Below are 17,265 nucleotides of genomic sequence, written 5' to 3'. Positions count from 1 at the left end.
CCTGTACAACTGCAGAAGGACCACTTTGCTCCTATACTCAACTCCTCTTGTTATGAAGGCCAACATGCCATTAGCTTTCTTCACTGCCTGCTGTACCTGCATGCTTCCTTTCAGTGACTGATGAACTGGGACACCCAGATCTCGTTGTACTTCCCCTTATCCTAACTTGACACCATTCAGACAATATTCTGCCTTCCTGTTCTTACCACCAAAGTGGATAACCTAACATTTATCCACATTAAATTGCATCAGCCATGCATCTGCCCACTCACCCAACCTGTCCAAGTCACCCTGCATCCTCATAGCATCCTCCTCACAGTTCACCTGCAAATTTACTAATGTTACTTTTAATTGCTTCATGTAAATAATTAATGTATATTGTAAATTGCTGCCGTCCCAGCACCGAGTCTTGCGGTACCCCACGAGTCACTGCCTGCCATTCTGAAAGGGACCCGTTAATCCCTACTCTTTGTTTCCTGTCTGCCAACCAAGTTTCTATCCATGTCAGTACCCTACCCCCAATACCATGTGCTCTAATTTTGCCCACTGATCTCCTATGTGGGACCTTATCGAAGGCTTTCTGAAAGTCCAGGTACACTACATCCACTGGCTCTACCTTGTCCATTTTCCTTGTCACATCCTCAAAAAATTCCAGAAGATTAGTAAAGCATGATTTCCCCTTCGTAAATCCATGCTGACTCGGAACGATCCTGTTACTGTTATTCAAATGTGCCACTATTTCATCTTTTATGATTGACTCCAGCATCTTCCCCACCGCCGATGTCAGGCTAACTCGTCTATAATTTTCTGTTTTCTCTCTCCCTCCTTTCTTAAAAGGTCGGATAACATTAGCTACCCTCCAATCCACAGGAACTGATCCTGAATAGAAAGAACATTGGAAAATTATCACCAATACGTCCACAATTTCTAGAGCCACTTCCTTAAATACCCTGGGATGCATACCATCAGGACCTAGGGATTTATCAGCCTTCAGTCCCATCACCAAGCTTAAAGGAAAAGTCAGTTCCAGAAATGCTCTTCTTAGCAAGCTGAGTACCTCAAAATGGGGAGTAAATTCTAAAACCATTCGATCAACAGCTCTGGCTCTCTGCTTCTCCACTGCCAAGTATGCCTGCACAGTATGGGAGCGCTCAGCTCATGCAACGAAGATTGATCCTGTGCTAAACACAAGCTATCGCTGCATCAGTGGGTGCATGAAACCTACCAAGACTGACAACATCTACCTGCTCTCTGGCATTGCACCTCCTGGAATCAGAAGAGCTGTAGCCAGTCAAAAAGAATGCCTCAGACAATCAGAGGATGAAAGACACCCTCTACATGACCATCCCTTGCTACCTCAGCGACTGAAATCACGCAGAAGTTTCCTCTCTTCTGTCCATCCACTGGACTGCAGTGCATCATCCAGAAGGCTCAAACTCTGGGAAGAGAGACTAGAGAAATCTCCAGAAGACATTCACATGGCAATCGATCCCTCTGAGAAACTCCCACCAGGTTCCAATTAACCGTGGATAACCTGGCACAGTCTCAACAGACTGCAGACTGGCATGGGGAGGAGCAAATCGAATCTGCTGAAGTGGGGATACACTGAAGATGCAGCAGACTGAGAGTACGGATGGGGCCTCCAGACTATGGAACATCTCCTGAGCTGTGAAATACTGCATGACACATGCACTGTAACGGATCTTGCAGAGGCCAACGACGTGGTACTAAAATTTGCTCGCTATTGGCAAACAGTTGTGTGATGATACGAAATAATAAAGTCCCATCAGTCTACCCAATACCATTTCCTGCCTAATGTGAATTTCCTTCAGTTCCTCCATCACCCTAGGTCCTCTGGCCACTAGTACATCTGGGAGATTAGATCTGTCATCACTAAGGAAGACATGGACAAAGTACCTGGTCAACTCGTCTGCCATTTCCTTGTTCCCCATAATAAATTCACCTGTTTCTGTCTTCAAGGGACCCACATTTATCTTAATTATTTTTTTCTTCTTCACATACCTAAAGAAGCTTTTACTTTCCTACTTTAGATTTTTGGCTAGCTTACCTTCGTACCTCACCTTTTCTCCCCGTATTGCCTTTTTGTTATCTTCTGTTGCTCTTTAAAAGTTTCCCAAACCTCTGGCTTCCCGCTCATCTTTGCTATGTTATACTTCTCCTTTATGTTTAGAATGTCTTTGACTTCCCTTGTCAGCCACGGTCGCCTCTTACTCCCCTTAGAATCTTTCTTCCTCTTTGGAATGATCTGATCCTGCACCTTCTGTATTATTCCCAGAAATACCTGCCATTGTTGTTCCACTGTCATCCCTGCTATGGTCTCTTTCCAGTCAACTTTGGCCAGCTCCTCCCTCATGCCTCCATAGTCCCCTTTGCTCAACTGTAATACTGACACTTCCGATTTTCCCTTCTTGCGTAGAATACAAAGTGTAAAACACTGAAAGGTTTGAGACAAGGCAGTGGTCAGGAGCAATTAAATGACTTGGCTGAAAGATAGTAAGTGTGAATTACAGGTAAAAGTCCGTTTAAAAAAGAGCGCCAAAGGGACGCTAGCAGTCAGTCAGTAAAGGTCGGGAGAGCAGCAGCAGGAGCAAGGACGACCGTTGACTGAAAGAAAGTAAGTGTGAATTACAGGTAAAAGTTCGTTTAAAAAGGAGCACCAAAGGAACGCTAGTAGACAGTCAGTAAAGGTCGGGAGAGAAGCAGCAGGAGCAAGGACGACCGTTGGCTGAAAGAAAGTAAGTGTGGATTACAGCAATTAAATTAGAAGCTTGGTAAATTGGCCAATTAGTCAATTTAGTGACTGATATTAACAAGGCATGCACAAGGGGTGTGGCCCTGTTGAGGGAAGTGCCCTGTGAGAAAAGTGCGAGTCTTTGGCTGTGAGTCTTCGGTGAGGAGGTGACACTTGTTTTTGAGCCTGATTTGTTTTTAGACAATAAAGTAATGGCAGATAAATTGGTGCAATGTGTTTCCTGCAGGATGTGGGAAGGTAGGGACACCACTGGAGCTTCTGGGAGCTACACCTGCAAGAACTGTGTCCAGGTGCAGCTCCTGAATGAACGTGTGGCGGAGTTGGAAAAGCAGCTGGATGACCTCAGGGCCATCCGCGAATGCGAGAGTTTCCTGGACAGGACCTACTGTGAGGCTGTCACGCCAAGGGTCCAGGTCGAGCGAAGGTGGGAGACCGTTTCAAAGGGGAGTGAATGTGGACTACAGGAGACCCCGGTGGCTGTGCCTATTGCAAACAGGTACACTCTCTTGGGAGCTGTCGGGGCAGAAGACGCTTCCAGTCCGAGCGGCGGACAGGTTGGTGGCTCTAATCCAGGCAAGGAGACTCGACCGGGGAGACCGAAATCAGGAAGATTTTTTGAGGATGTAACTCGGAAAATGGACAGGGGAGAGCCGGTGGATGTAGTGTCCCTTGACTTTCAGAAAGCCTTCGGCAAGGTCCCACATAGGAGATTAGTGTGCAAAATTAGAGCACATGGTATTGGGGGTAGGGTACTGACATGGATAGAAAATTGGTTGGCAGACAGAAAGCAAAGAGTGGGGATAAATGGGTCCCTTTCAGAATGGCAGGCAGTGACTAGTGGGGTACCGCAAGGCTCGGTGCTGGGACCATGGCTATTTACAATATACATTAATGACTTGGATGAAAGGATTAAAAGTAACATTAGCAAATTTGCAGATGACACAAAGCTGGGGGCAGTGTGAACTGTGAGGAAGATGTTATGAGGTTGCAGGGTGACTTGGACAGGCTGTGTGAGTGGGCGGATGCAGTTTAATGTGGATAAGTGTGAGGTTATCCACTTTGGTGGTAAGAATAGGAAGGCAGATTATTATCTGAATCGTATCAAGTTAGGAAAAGGGGACGTACAACGAGATCTGGGTGTCCTAGTGCATCAGTCACTGAAAGGAAGCATGCAGGTACAGCAGGCAGTGAAGAAAGCCAATGGAATGTTGGCCTTCATAACAAGAGGAGTTGAGTATAGGAGCAAAGAGGTCCTTCTACAGTTGTACCGGGCCCTGGTGAGACCGCACCTGGAGTACTGTGTGCAGTTTTAGTCTCCAAATTTGAGGAAGGATATTCTTGCTATTGAGGGCGTGCAGCGTAGGTTCACTAGGTTAATTCCCGGAATGGCGGGACTGTCGTATGTTGAAAGGCTGGAGCAATTAGGCTTGTATACACTGGAATTTAGAAGGATGAGGGGGGATCTTATTGAAACATATAAGATAATTAGGGGATTGGACACATTAGAGGCAGGAAACACGTTACCAATGTTGAGGGAAGTCCAGAACCAGGGGCCACAGTTTAAGAATAGGGGGTAGGCCAATTAGAACAGAGATGAGGAAAAACCTTTTGAGTCAGAGAGCTGTAAATCTGTGGAATTCTCTGCCTCAGAAGGCAGTGGAGGCCAGTTCTCTAAATGCTTTCAAGAGAGAGCTAGATAGAGCTCTTAAGGATAGCGGAGTCAGGGGGTATGGGGAGAAGGCAGGAACGGGGTACTGATTGAGAATGATCAGCCATGATCACATTGAATGGTGGTGCTGTTTCAATGGGCCGAATGGCCTACTCCTGCACCTATTGTCTATTGACACAAGAGATTAATTATTTGCCTCTCATAAACTCATAAATTTTAGGACAGAATGAAGCGATTCAACCCATGAAGTCTACTCCACCATTCAATCATGGCTGATCTATCTTTTCATCTCAACCCCATTCTCCTGCCTTCACCCCGTAACCCGACACCCATATTAATCAAGAATCTGTCAATGTCTGCCGTAAAAATATCCATTGACTTGGTCTTCACAGCCGTTTGTGCCAATGAATTCCACAGATTCACCACCCTCTGACTAAATAAATTCCATCTCATCGCTTTTCTAAAGGTACATCCTTTTATACTGAGGCGATGACTTCTGGTTCTAGACTCTCCCACTAGTGGAGACATCCTCTCCACATCCACTCTATCCAGGCCTTTCACTATTCGATAAGTTTCAACGAGGACCCCCTCATCCTTCTAAATTCAATTCTCTCTTAATTTAAGTTATTTTGCACTATTTATTAGATTTAAATACTGCATTTAAGATGTTATTAAAAAGGAAACATTAAAATTCATACATGAAGTTTACTAATTTTTTTCTTTCCAATTGATCCTTTCTTTTCTTTGACCCATAATTTTTTTTTTTAAATAGCCACCCTTCCTTTTGGAACTCCACTTACCTGGGGATTCCCAGAGTTACATTCATTTCTCCTCTACCAGCAAAATGGAAAGTGTTCAGTGTCATCTGCGTAGAGGGCTCTCCTATACTCTGTGCAGCGAGCAGTCCGACGGCCTCCCCTGGTTCACACAGAGATCGCTGCCACTTCAGGCTCAGGAGGTCCTTTAAACTGAACGAATAGAAAGGTTCGATTAACTTTCCACCTGACTAAATGCAAGCAAATGGTCTCCAACCTACTTTTTAATCTATTGGATCAGACGTAAGAAAAAGGAAAAGATCAGGTAGATGCAGTGTCTCTTGCATAGAGTAGGTGAATAGAGGACCAGAGGTGAAGGGGAAAAGATTTAATAGGAATCTGAGGGGTAACTTTTTCCACTCAAAGGGTGGTGTATGGAACAAGCTGCCAGAGGAGGTAGTTGAGGCAGGGACTATCCCAACATTTTAAGAAATAGTTATAGACAGATACATGAATAGGACAGGTTTGGAGGGATATGGACCAAACACGGGCAGGTGGGACTAGTATAGCTGGGGATATGTTGGTCTTTGTGGGCAAGTTGGGCCAAAGGGTCGGTTTCCAAACATCATCCACTTGAAAACATCCAGTGAATTGGCCCCCACTGCCTTCTGTGGCAGACACTTCCACAGATTCACAACTCTCTGGGTGAAGATGTTTTTCCTCATCTCAGTCCTAAATGGCCTACTCCCTATTCTTAAACTGTGAACCCTGGTTCTGGACTCCCCCAACATTGGGAACATTTTTCCTGCATCTAGCCTGTCCAATCCTTTAAGAATATTATATGTTTCTATAAGATCCCCTCTCATCTTTCTAAATTCCAGTGAATACAAGCCCAGTCGACCCATTCTTTCATCATATATCAGTCCCGCCATCCCAGGAGCTAACCTGGTGAACCTATGCTGCACTCCCTCAATAGCAATAATGTCCTTCCTCAAATTAGGAGACCAAAATTGCCCACAATGCTCCAGGTGCAGTCTCACCAGGGCCATGTGCAACTGCTTGGTGGGACCTCCTTGCTCCTGAACTCAAATCCTCTCGCAATGAAGGCCAAAAATGCCATTAACTTTCTTCACTGCCTGCTGTACCTGCATGCTTACTTTCAGTGGCTGATGTACAAGCACACCCAGGTCTCGTTGCACTTCCCCTTTTCCTAATCTGACACCTTTCAGATAAAAATCTGCTTTCCTGTTCGTGCCACCAAAGTGGATAACCTCACATTTATCCACATTATACTGCATCTGCCAAGCATCTGCCCACTCACTCAACCTGTCCAGGTCACCCTACAGCCTCATAGCATCCTCATCGCAGCTCACACTGCTACCCAGCTTTGTGTCATCCGCAAACCTGGAGATGTCACATTTAATTCCCTCGTCTAAATCGTTAATATATATTATAAATAACTGGAGTCCCAGCACCGAGCCTTGCATCACACCACTAGTCATTGCCTGCCATTCTGAAAAGGACCCGTTAATTCCTACTTTTGTTGCCTGTCTGCCAACCAGTTCTCTATCCATGTCAATACCCTACCCCCAATTTGAGGGCAGGGTGGAGGTTAATGGCTAACTAGAAATTTACAAGTTCTGCGCAAATGCAGGAGGCAACAGTAATGTAGTTGTCCATGTAGCGGAGAGAGAGTTGGAGATTTCAGTATTTGCATCTGTTGCCTCTTATGTCTCCATTATCTGTTCCCAGCTTAAACATACCTAATGATCTGCCTCAAACACCCATGAGGCAGAAATTCCAGTGATTCACCACCATCAGAGAGAAACATACGCCATATCAATGAAAGAATGAATGTATGAATGAATTAATAAATAAATGAAAGAAAGAAACTTTATTATACCTTCTCAACTTAGTTTTAAAGAACTGTCCTCATATCTTGCAGCTTATGGACCCTTGTTCTTGTTCCTCCCACAGGTGTATGTATGTATGTATCACCCATGGTCAGCCATGACCGAGGGGGCCTAAGAAGATGTATGTACCCTGTCAAGTCTCCTTATGAGCTTGTATGCTTAAATAAGGTCACCCCACCATTCTACTAAACTCAAAGGAATACATACTTCTCGTTAGGACTACACTTTACAATATCCACAACAGAATTGTTGTCGCAGCAGTGCAAAGCGTCTGGGACAGATATGTAGAATTTACCTGTGACCACAATGAAAGCACCAAAACAAAATAGAGATAAATTAAAGCTATACTGTTAACTGTTGACTGCAAAGGGTATTATAGAAAAATAACCTTGCAACATAACTTTTACCTTTTAAAGGTTGCAGCACTGAAAAAGAGTATAAAGAGGTTGATAAATTGCTCCCTCGTCATCAATGGTGTAAATTAGTGGCTTTGCTAATGCAAAGATACTGCCAGTATTGGAGCCACATCTGTCATGGCCTCTCTCCACTGCACATCCGTGATAATTTAAAAACAGATTCACTCCGAAATGTTCTTCTATGTTTGACACATGATAAGCTGAATATTGAGCCCAGTCAATGCAGTAGGATTTAGGACGTAGTACCACTCATTAATCAAATTAACACCTTTAATTTTACTTTTGTCTTTTGCCAGATTTGCCTTGACCTTTCATTCCTGTATTATTTTTTTAACGGATTTTCACCCCTTCTGGCACGCCACCAAGGCGCCAATGTGACTGACTTTAGACTTAAGGTACAATGAGTAAACAGGCCCTTCGGCCCACTGAGTCCATGCCAACCAGTGATTATCCCATACACCAACACTATCCTACATACTAGGGACGATTTACAATTTTTACTAAATCCAATTAAACTACAAACCTACACATCTTTAGAGTTTGGGAAGAAACCGGAACACCCGAAGCCCACGCGGTCACAGTGAGAACATACAAATTCTGCAGACAGCACCGTGGTCAGGATCGAACTCTGGTGTCTGGAGCTGTAAGGCAGCAACTCTACTGCTGCACCACTGTGCCACCCATTGCTTTTCTTACTATTTTTACAAGAGAATTTAAAAATACTAGATCATTTAATATACGTGATAAATACCATTCTGGTGACAGCTCTGACTTGCTGCATTTTTTGGGAGCATTGGATTCCTCTTCATTTAAGTATTTATGCACAATATCATTAAAGTCTTCTGAAACTGAACCAAAGTAAATATCCGGACGATAAACAGAATTGCAGGGATCAGGACAGTGTGCAGCCTTCTTCAAATATTTATTTTTGCTCCTTGCATCCAGCGATTCCCAAAGCTCCTGCAACTGTGCAAAATAATAACAAACTGTGTTAGTGCCGTGGGGACTGAGGAAATTAAGCAATCCAGTGACTCGCGAAAACTTCTACAGATATACCATAGAAAGCATAGCTTGGTTTGCGAACAGCTCTACCCAAGACTGCAAGGAATTGTAGAGTTGTAGATGTAGCCGAGTTCTTCATACAGCCCAAACACCCCACCATTGACTCCATCTACCCTTCAAACTGCCTCAGAAAATCAGCAACTTAATCAAAGATTTGTCCCACCCCGGTCATTCCTTCTTCCCGGTACCGTCTGGCAGAGGTACAGAAGCTTAAAAGCATGCACCACCAGACTCAGGAACAGCTTCTTCCCCTCTGTTATCAAGCTTTTCAACCGTCCATGAGCTAGAATACTATCCGATTCACTTCCATCCCATTGTGGACATTGGACCTTATCTTTTGAGCTGATGCACAACAATGCTGAGAACTATATTCTGCACTCTGCATCTTTCCCTTTGCTCGATCTATTGTATTTGAGTTTGACTTGATTGTTTTGATGTGTGGCACATCTGATCTGTTTAAAAATAGGTGAAATATTCCTATGTTCAATGTGCCAGTTATGTGGGTGCAGTCTAGTGCTGGCAGAAGCACATGAGACTGCAAATGGTGGAAAGTGTAGCTGAAAGGAGAGCAGTGGAAGAACTCAGCAGGTCAGACAGCATCTGTGGAGGGAAATAGGCATTTGACAATTCAGATAGAGACCCTTCATCTAGAATAACCATATAACCATATAACAACTACAGCATGGAAACAGGCCTGTCCGGCCCTACCAGTCCACGCCGACCATTCTCCATGACCTAGTCTCATCTACCTGCACTCAGACCATAACCCTCTAATCCCCTCCTATCTATATACCTATCCAATTTACTCTTAAATAATAAAATCGAGCCAGCCTCCACCACTTCACCGGAAGCCCATTCCATACAGCCACCACCCTCTGAGTAAAGAAGTTACCCCTCATGTTACCCCTAAACTTTTGTCCCTCAATTCTGAAGCTATGTCCCCTTGTTGGAATCTTCCCCACTCTCAAAGGGAAAAGCCTACCCACGTCAACTCTGTCCGTCCCTCTCAAAATTTTAAAAACCTCTATCAAGTCCCCCCTCAACCTTCTACGCTCCAAAGAATAAAGACCCAACCTGTTCAACCTCTCTCTGTAGCCTAAGTGCTGAAACCCAGGCAACATAGAATGAGAGTAGAGAAGACGGAACCATGTGATAATAATAAACTAAACTAGAGGGGAAGAGGGATGGAGCAGGAATTAGCAAGAGATAGATGGATACAGGTGAAGAGGGATTGATTTGCAGATATTTATTCACAAAATGCTGGAGTAACTCAGCAGGCCAGGCAGCATCTCGGGAGAGAAGAAATGGGTGACGTTTCGGGTCGAGACCCTTCTTCAGACTTGATTTGCAGATAATGGCTAGATGGGGAAGTGAAGGATTGAGATAGTAGCAGAGATTATGAGGCGATAAGTTAAGAACAACAGGCTGACTAAACCTGCATCAAAGCTTGTCCAGCAGCACATCCTGACCACACCAAGACCTACCACCCAATTCAAGCATATGGCTTTTGGCCCAATTCAGTGCAGGTACGAGGGTCTATAGGCCATGTCCATGCAGCGAACACGAGTATGCACAATCTGAACCACCATGTTTACAGCCCATGGTATCTGTTAATTGACGAGTTCGTTCATTTGGGCCATTAGACTGCAGTGATAACCTCCCCACCCAACTTCACCCTCTGCGCCGAGTGAGCGGGAATGTGAATCGTATCTAAAGCAAGGACGGCACAGTGGCACAGCAGTTAGTGTTGTTGCCTCGCACTTCCAACACCTGGGTTCGATCCTCCACCTGGGTGCTGCCTGTGTGAGGTCTTTGTGTTCTCCCTTTGACTGCATGGGTTTCTCTAGTTACCTTCCACATCCATAAAGCACATTTGTAGGTTAAGTGGCCGCTGTAAATTAGCACCAGCATTCATGATGGCAAGAGAACTGGATGGACGTTGACGGGCATGTGAAAGAGAATAAGTTATAATGAGATAAAAATTCATAAGGTGTAGAATCAGAATTAGGCCCATAAATATCTACTCTGACTGTAGGAGCCATTTGTGTTTGTGCTGGCTGCTTTAGCATATTATATTATATTGTCTAGATATCTTGCTGTATTATTTTGGACACTTGGGGGCTGTCGTAAGATGAATATATATATGGGCATAATGTACTGGGAGGAGCCAGAACTTGGCGGTATATCTGGAGCCACAGGGACTGGGAGGAGTCAGACATGGGGAGTTTGGTGAGATACAGTTCTTACCAGACCTGCAACAGACCTGCAACAGACCTGCGAGGAGAGCTGAAAGCAGACGGGGGCCACAGAGCAACCAGCTATGACTTGAATGTGAAATAAGTACAGCCTAGTATGTTCATCATCCTGTTTGTTCAACTACTTCAATAAACAACTAATTAAACTGAAAATACGCTTGGAAATCTCTTTGTTGGTTTGCGTCAAGATCGATCACTCCCACTCCTCGTGGAGTAATGGCATCTAGAATAGAGTTTATTGGCAAGGACTGGAGTTGCCATTACAATTTAAGTAAGAACTGCCTTTAAAGAGCCATTATAAGTAAGAATTGGCTCTATGAGTGAGACTGGAGCTTGTGAATCAACTGGACGGAACAAGGATTATTTTATTTCACAAGCCTGACGCTGAAGCCCACAGACTAGACAGGGTCGCTACCTGCGCTAATCTGACTAACGGAGATTGGAAACTTCGAAAGCCAACGCGCACGAAAAGTGAGTACAGCATTAAGCTTTATTGGAAAAGCTATATATCAGAAGCTGTATTGGAAATTGGCTGCTGTGCGGAACGCCGAGAACAAAGAAGTGACCTTGAGCATCGCAATATATCAGTTGTTTTGAAATCTTGTGCAAGATATGACATTACGTCAATGCGTCTTAAAGGGATAGCTATGTACAAGTATGCCTGTGGTTAGATCTGATGTTCAGCCAGAAGATGGCGACATCAGAAAAGATTCTGAAAAGGAAAGGAGGATTATCAAACTCATTATCAAGGGCTTGGAATCGCTCATTGAGAAGCACCAGAAGAGGAAAAATAAAGGATATAAACAAGTTAACAAGTTAATAGAAATGATGAAAGAGCTCAGGAAATTAAGCAAAAATGTAAAGGAAGTACAATCCAACTTAATTCAATTAAACCAGCTCTGTGATGAAATCAAAGAAGATTACACTGGTACAGTTATCACTGCCTGAAGATGAACTCAAAAAGCAAAATCAATGGATTCACCAAACAGTCGAAACTTTCATCGAGTTTATACAAGATACTAGGGCATGGATATCTAAGGTTGGTTAGCAAACTACACACGCCATTGCTGGGAGTGCCACACACCAGAGTGATGTAAACTCAGATATCATTGGACTTGATGACAGTTTCAAATGTCTTAAAATCTAAATTGAGCTACAAATCACGTTCTTCATCATGTGCATCTTCAATGCTCTCTGCTCGCATGAAAGCTCAGGCAGATATGGCTGTTCTCGAAGAAGGGGTTGCCTACCTGAAAGGCAAGCACAAGGTTGGGGCACAAGAAGAACAAATGGAGGAAGAACAGAAGAGACAAGAGGAACAGCTGAAGAGACAGAAGGAACACCTGAGAAGATAGAAGGAACAACTGGAACTAGATGCTGAACTGGCAGCAACCAAAGCAAGACTCAATGTACTTGAGGCTATGAAATCAAGAAGCAGCTCGAGAGCATCTAATCCAATGAACTCTTATTTGAGAAGAGAAGCTGCTCAAAGGGATACATCAGCTAGATTAGAGCCACATGCAGCTGAATACTTGCCTGATCAAGTGTAACAGGTTGTTAGACCAAAACAAACAACTCTGGGACCATCTGCTAGAGCTCATGATAGGACCATCTAACTCAACACGCTCTTCAAAGGCAAAAGGCAAAGACTCATGAGGAAAAGGGTGTGCAGGGACATGTTCGCATGTTCACTTTGGCGGCAAGAACAGGAAAGCAGAGTATTACCTGAATGGTGACCGATTGGGAGAAGGGGAGATGCAACGTGACCTGGGTGTCACGGTGCACCAGTCATTGAAAGCAATCATGCAGGTGCAGCAGGCAGTGAAGAAAGCGAATGGTATGTTGGCATTCATAGCAAGAGGATTTGAGTTTAGGAGCAGGGAGGTTCTGCTGCAGTTGTACAGGGCCTTGGTGAGACCGCACCTGGAGTATTGTGTGCAGTTTTGGTCTCCTAACCTGAGGAAAGACGTTCTTGCCTTAGAGGGAGTACAGAGAAGGTTCACCAGATTGATCCCTGGGATGGCGGGACTTACATATGAGGAAAGACTGGATAGACTGGGCTTGTACTCGCTGGAATTTAGAAGACTGAGGGGGGATCTTATAGAAACATATAAAATTCTTAAGGGGTTGGAGAGGCTAGATGCGGGAAGATTGTTCCCGATGTTGGGGGAGTCCAGAACCAGGGGTCACAGCTTAAGGATAAGGGGGAAGTCTTTTAGGACCGAGATGAGAAAACATTTCTTCACACAGAGAGTGGTGAGTCTGTGGAATTCTCTGCCACAGAAGGTAGTTGAGGCCAGTTCATTGGCTATATTTAAGAGGGAGTTAGATGTGGCCCTTTTTGCTAAAGGGATCAGGGGTATGGAGAGAAGGCAGGTACAGGCTACTGAGCTGGATGATCAGCCATGATCATATTGAATGGCGGTGCAGGCTCGAAGGGCCGAATGGCCTACTCCTGCACCTATTTTCTATGTTTCTATGTTTCCCCCCCAAGGACAGTATGACGAAAGGCAAGGTGATATCTATAACCTGATCCAGAAGCAAAATGATATCACTGTTCTTCCGGCTCAACAAAATCTTTCTTCCACTCTACCACCAAGAGACATTCCTGTTTATGATGGCGATCCTTTGCAGTATGAAATTTTCATCATGGCATTTGAGAGAGGAGTGGAAAGAAACACTAATGATAACAGTGTCCGCTTACATTTTCTGGAGCAATATACAAGAGGTCAAGCAACGGACTTAGTCCACAGCTGTCAACACTTACCTCCAGCCCAGGGCTATCCTAAAGCAAAGAAGCTGCTTAAAGAGCATTTTGGTAATGAACATAAGATTGCCACTGCATATATGGTCAAGGCATTGGCCTGGTCAGTGGTCAGATTAGAAGATGTGAAAGCATTGCGAGCATTCTCACTGTTCCTTAGAGGTTGTTGCAATGCAATGGAACATCTCACCAATTTGGAGGAAATGAATGTTGCTTCCAATATGAAGACTATCCATTTAAAACTGCCTTACCAGCTCAGAGACAAGTGGAGAGCTAAGGCATGTAAGCTACAGGAAAAGCGTGGACATAGAGCTAAATTTTCTGACCTGGTAGACTTCATAGAGAAACAAGTGAAGATACAATTAGATCCACTTTTTGGGAACATCCAGGACGCCAAGCCAGTTGCAACTGTCAAAGGTTCTACTTTTGCTGAGACCACCACGGAAACATGGTGATGTGCAGCAAGATCTTGTTGAATACCGGATGAAGGTACATCTTTTTGGAGCCGTGTCGTCACCAAGTTGTGCAAACTTTGCATTAAGAAAAACTGCTGAGGACAACAACGCTCGTTTTCCAGTGGAGGTGACAAACACAGTAATGAACAACTTCAACGTAGACGATTGTTTAAAATCTATGCCTTCGGAACAAGAAGCAGTTCAGACGGTAAAAGACCTGACTGCCATCTGTCAAATGGGAGAATTCATGCTGTCAAAATGGATCAGCAACAGCCGTGCTGTATTGGCATCCATTCCTCAAGAAAACAGAACCAAAGAGATTAAGGAGTTGGACAAAGACAATCTGCCAATGGAAAGACCATTGGGTTTGTTGCTGGTGCGTTGAAACAGATGTGTTCAAGTTCAGAATTGCTGCACAGGAACGACCATACACTAGACGTGGCATCTTGTCCATGGTCGGCTCTATATGACCCGTTAGGATTTCTAGGGCAATTTACTCTGCCAGCCAAGCTGATTATGCAGGAGCTCTGCAAGGAAAAACTTGGTTGGGATGAAAACATACCCCAAACCTTCTCCCAGTGTTGGACAGGATGGCTAGCAGATCTCAACAAGATTGCAGAGTTTAAAGTGGACCGGTGCATGAAGCCCACAAGCTTTGGTCAAATCAGCTGCACCACTTTTCAGAAGCCAGCGAAAGTGGCTAAGGTACTGTTTCATATCTAAGACTGGAAAAAGATAGCATAGAAGTGCATGTTTCATTCATAATGGGAAAGTCCAGAGTGGCACCATTAAAACAAATGACGATTCCCAGAATGGAGCTTACAGCTGCAGTCCTAGCTGTCAGCGTTGACACAATGCTGCAAAAAGAATTACAGCTTCAACTGGACAAATCCATCTTCTGGACCGATAGCACAACAGTGCTTAAGTACATCAACAATGAAACCAAACGCGTTCAAACATTTGTGGCATACAGGATCTCTTTTGTAAGGGATGCTACTGATGTATCACAATGGAGATATGTTAGCACAAAAAAAAATCCTGCAGATGAAGCCTCCAGAGGACTAATAGCAGACTGCTTCTTAAGCTGTAAAAGATGGTTCGAAGGATCACAATTTCTCTGTAAACCAGAGAATGGCCAAAACCTCACTTGGAATCTGCAATCTCTGCTAATGATCCAGAAATCAAGTAAGACATTACAATGAACGTCATTGTCAAAAATCCAATGAACCCCACAAACTCTCTGATCACCTATTTCTCATCATGGAGGAATCTGAAGACTGCCGTGGCTTGGCTTCTTAAAGTAAAGACAACACTCTTGCAACTGACTCGAAGGAGAAAGGAAATTCAAGCTGCTGTGAGTAGCCTTGAAAAAGATCCTGCAAACTGAAAGAAAAGGTTGAAAAGGAGATGCAAGTCTTTAAAGCAACACTCCATGGACAATGTTTATGTCCTGAAGATCTTTCCCAAGCAGAAAGCGCAATCATCTCTTTCAGTCAAAGACAAAAATTGAAGAATTACTCAAGTAGATTAGATGCCAACACAGAGTACATACCTTTTTTAAAAATTATGTGTAAAGTTTTTATAGCTCCTTTTAATGTTTATTGGTAATTGTTTCAGCAAAGAGTGGGGATAATGGGTCCCTTTCAGAATGGCAGGCAGTGACTTGTGGAGTACCGCAAGGCTCGGTGCTGGGACTGCAGCTATTTACAATATACATTAATGACTTGGATGAAGGGATTAAAAGTAACATTAGCAAATTTGCAGATGACACAAAGCTGGGTGGCAGTGTGAACTGTGAGGAAGATGCTATGAGGTTGCAGGGTGACTTGGACAGGTTGTGTGAGTGGGCGGATGCATGGCAGATGCAGTTCAATGTGGATAAATGTGAGGTTATCCACTTTGGTGGTAAGAATAGGAAGACAGATTATTATCTGAATGATGTCAAGTTAGGAAAAGGGGACATACAAGATCTGGGTGTCCCAGTGCATCAGTCACTGAAAGGAAGCATGCAGGTACAGCAGGCAGTGAAGAAAGCCAATGGAATGTTGGCCTTCATAACAAGAGGAGTTGAGTATAGGAGCAAAGAGGTCCTTCTGCAGTTGTTCAGGGCCCTAGTGAGACTGCACCTGGAGTACTGTGTGCAGTTTTGGTCTCCAAATTTGAAGAAGAATATTCTTGTTATTGAGGAAGTACAGCATAGGTTCACTAGGTTAATTCCCGGAATGGCGGGACTGTCGTATGTTGAAAGACTGGAGCGACTAGGCTTGTATACACTGGAATTTAGAAGGATGAGGGGGCATCCTATTGAAACATATAAGATTATTAAGGGATTGGACACGTTAGAGGCAGGAAACATGTTCCCAATGTTGGGGGAGTCCAGAACCAGGGGCCACAGTTTAAGAACGAGGGGTAGGCCATTTAGAACGGAGATGAGGAAAAACTTTTTCAGTCACAGAGTTGTAAATCTGTGGAATTCTCTGCCTCAGAAGGCAGTGGAGGTCAATTCTCTGGATGCTTTCAAGAGAGAGCTAGATAGATCTCTTAAAGATAGCGGAGTCAGGGGGTATGGGGAGAAGGCAGGAACGGGGTACTGATTGTGAATGATCAGCCATGATCACATTGAATGGCGGTGCTGGCTCGAAGGGCCAAATGACCTACTCCTGCACCTATTGTCTATTGTCTCGATATATACGTAGAACAATTAGGGGCCAGTGTGTAGGAGCCATTTGTGTTTGTGCTGGTTGCTTTAGCATATTATATTTTTTTGTCTAGATATCTTGCTGTATTATTTTGGACACTTGGGGGCTGTCGTGAGATGAATATATATATGGGCATAATGTACTGGGAGGAGCCAAAACTTGGCGGTATATCTGGAGTGGAGCCACAGGGACTGGGAGAAGTCAGACACGGAGAGTTTGGTGAGATCCAGTTCTTACCAGACCTGCAACAGACCTGCGAGGAGAGTTGAAAGCAGACAGGGGAACGGAGCAATCAACTATGACTTGAATGTGAAATAAGTACAGCCTGGTATGTTCATCATCTTGTTTGTTCAACGACTTCAATAAACAACTGGTTAAACTGAAAATAAGTTTGAAAATCTCTCTGTTGGTTTGCGTCAAGATTGGTCATTCCCACTCCCCGGGGAGTAATGGCAATTAGAATAGAGTTTATTGGAAAGGACTGAAGTTGCCACTACACCGCCA

At 44.1% G+C, this 17,265-nt stretch overlaps 1 protein-coding gene across 1 annotated transcript in view; it reads right to left on the bottom strand.

Annotated features, from left to right (window-relative positions):
• polr1a (RNA polymerase I subunit A) overlaps positions 1 to 17,265 on the bottom strand; it is a 107,607-nt gene that overhangs the window by 28,732 nt on the left and 61,610 nt on the right. The window contains exons 24-25 of the mRNA XM_078411842.1: positions 8,278 to 8,492; positions 5,243 to 5,410 (exon numbers count right to left, since the gene is read on the bottom strand). Of these exons, the coding sequence (XP_078267968.1) occupies positions 5,243 to 5,410; positions 8,278 to 8,492 (383 nt within the window). The remainder of the gene's footprint in view (positions 1 to 5,242; positions 5,411 to 8,277; positions 8,493 to 17,265) is intronic.

Source organism: Rhinoraja longicauda, chromosome 1, assembly GCF_053455715.1.
Source record: "Rhinoraja longicauda isolate Sanriku21f chromosome 1, sRhiLon1.1, whole genome shotgun sequence".
Lineage (NCBI taxonomy): Eukaryota > Metazoa > Chordata > Chondrichthyes > Rajiformes > Arhynchobatidae > Rhinoraja > Rhinoraja longicauda.
This window is presented reverse-complemented; position numbering and strand designations above follow the sequence as displayed.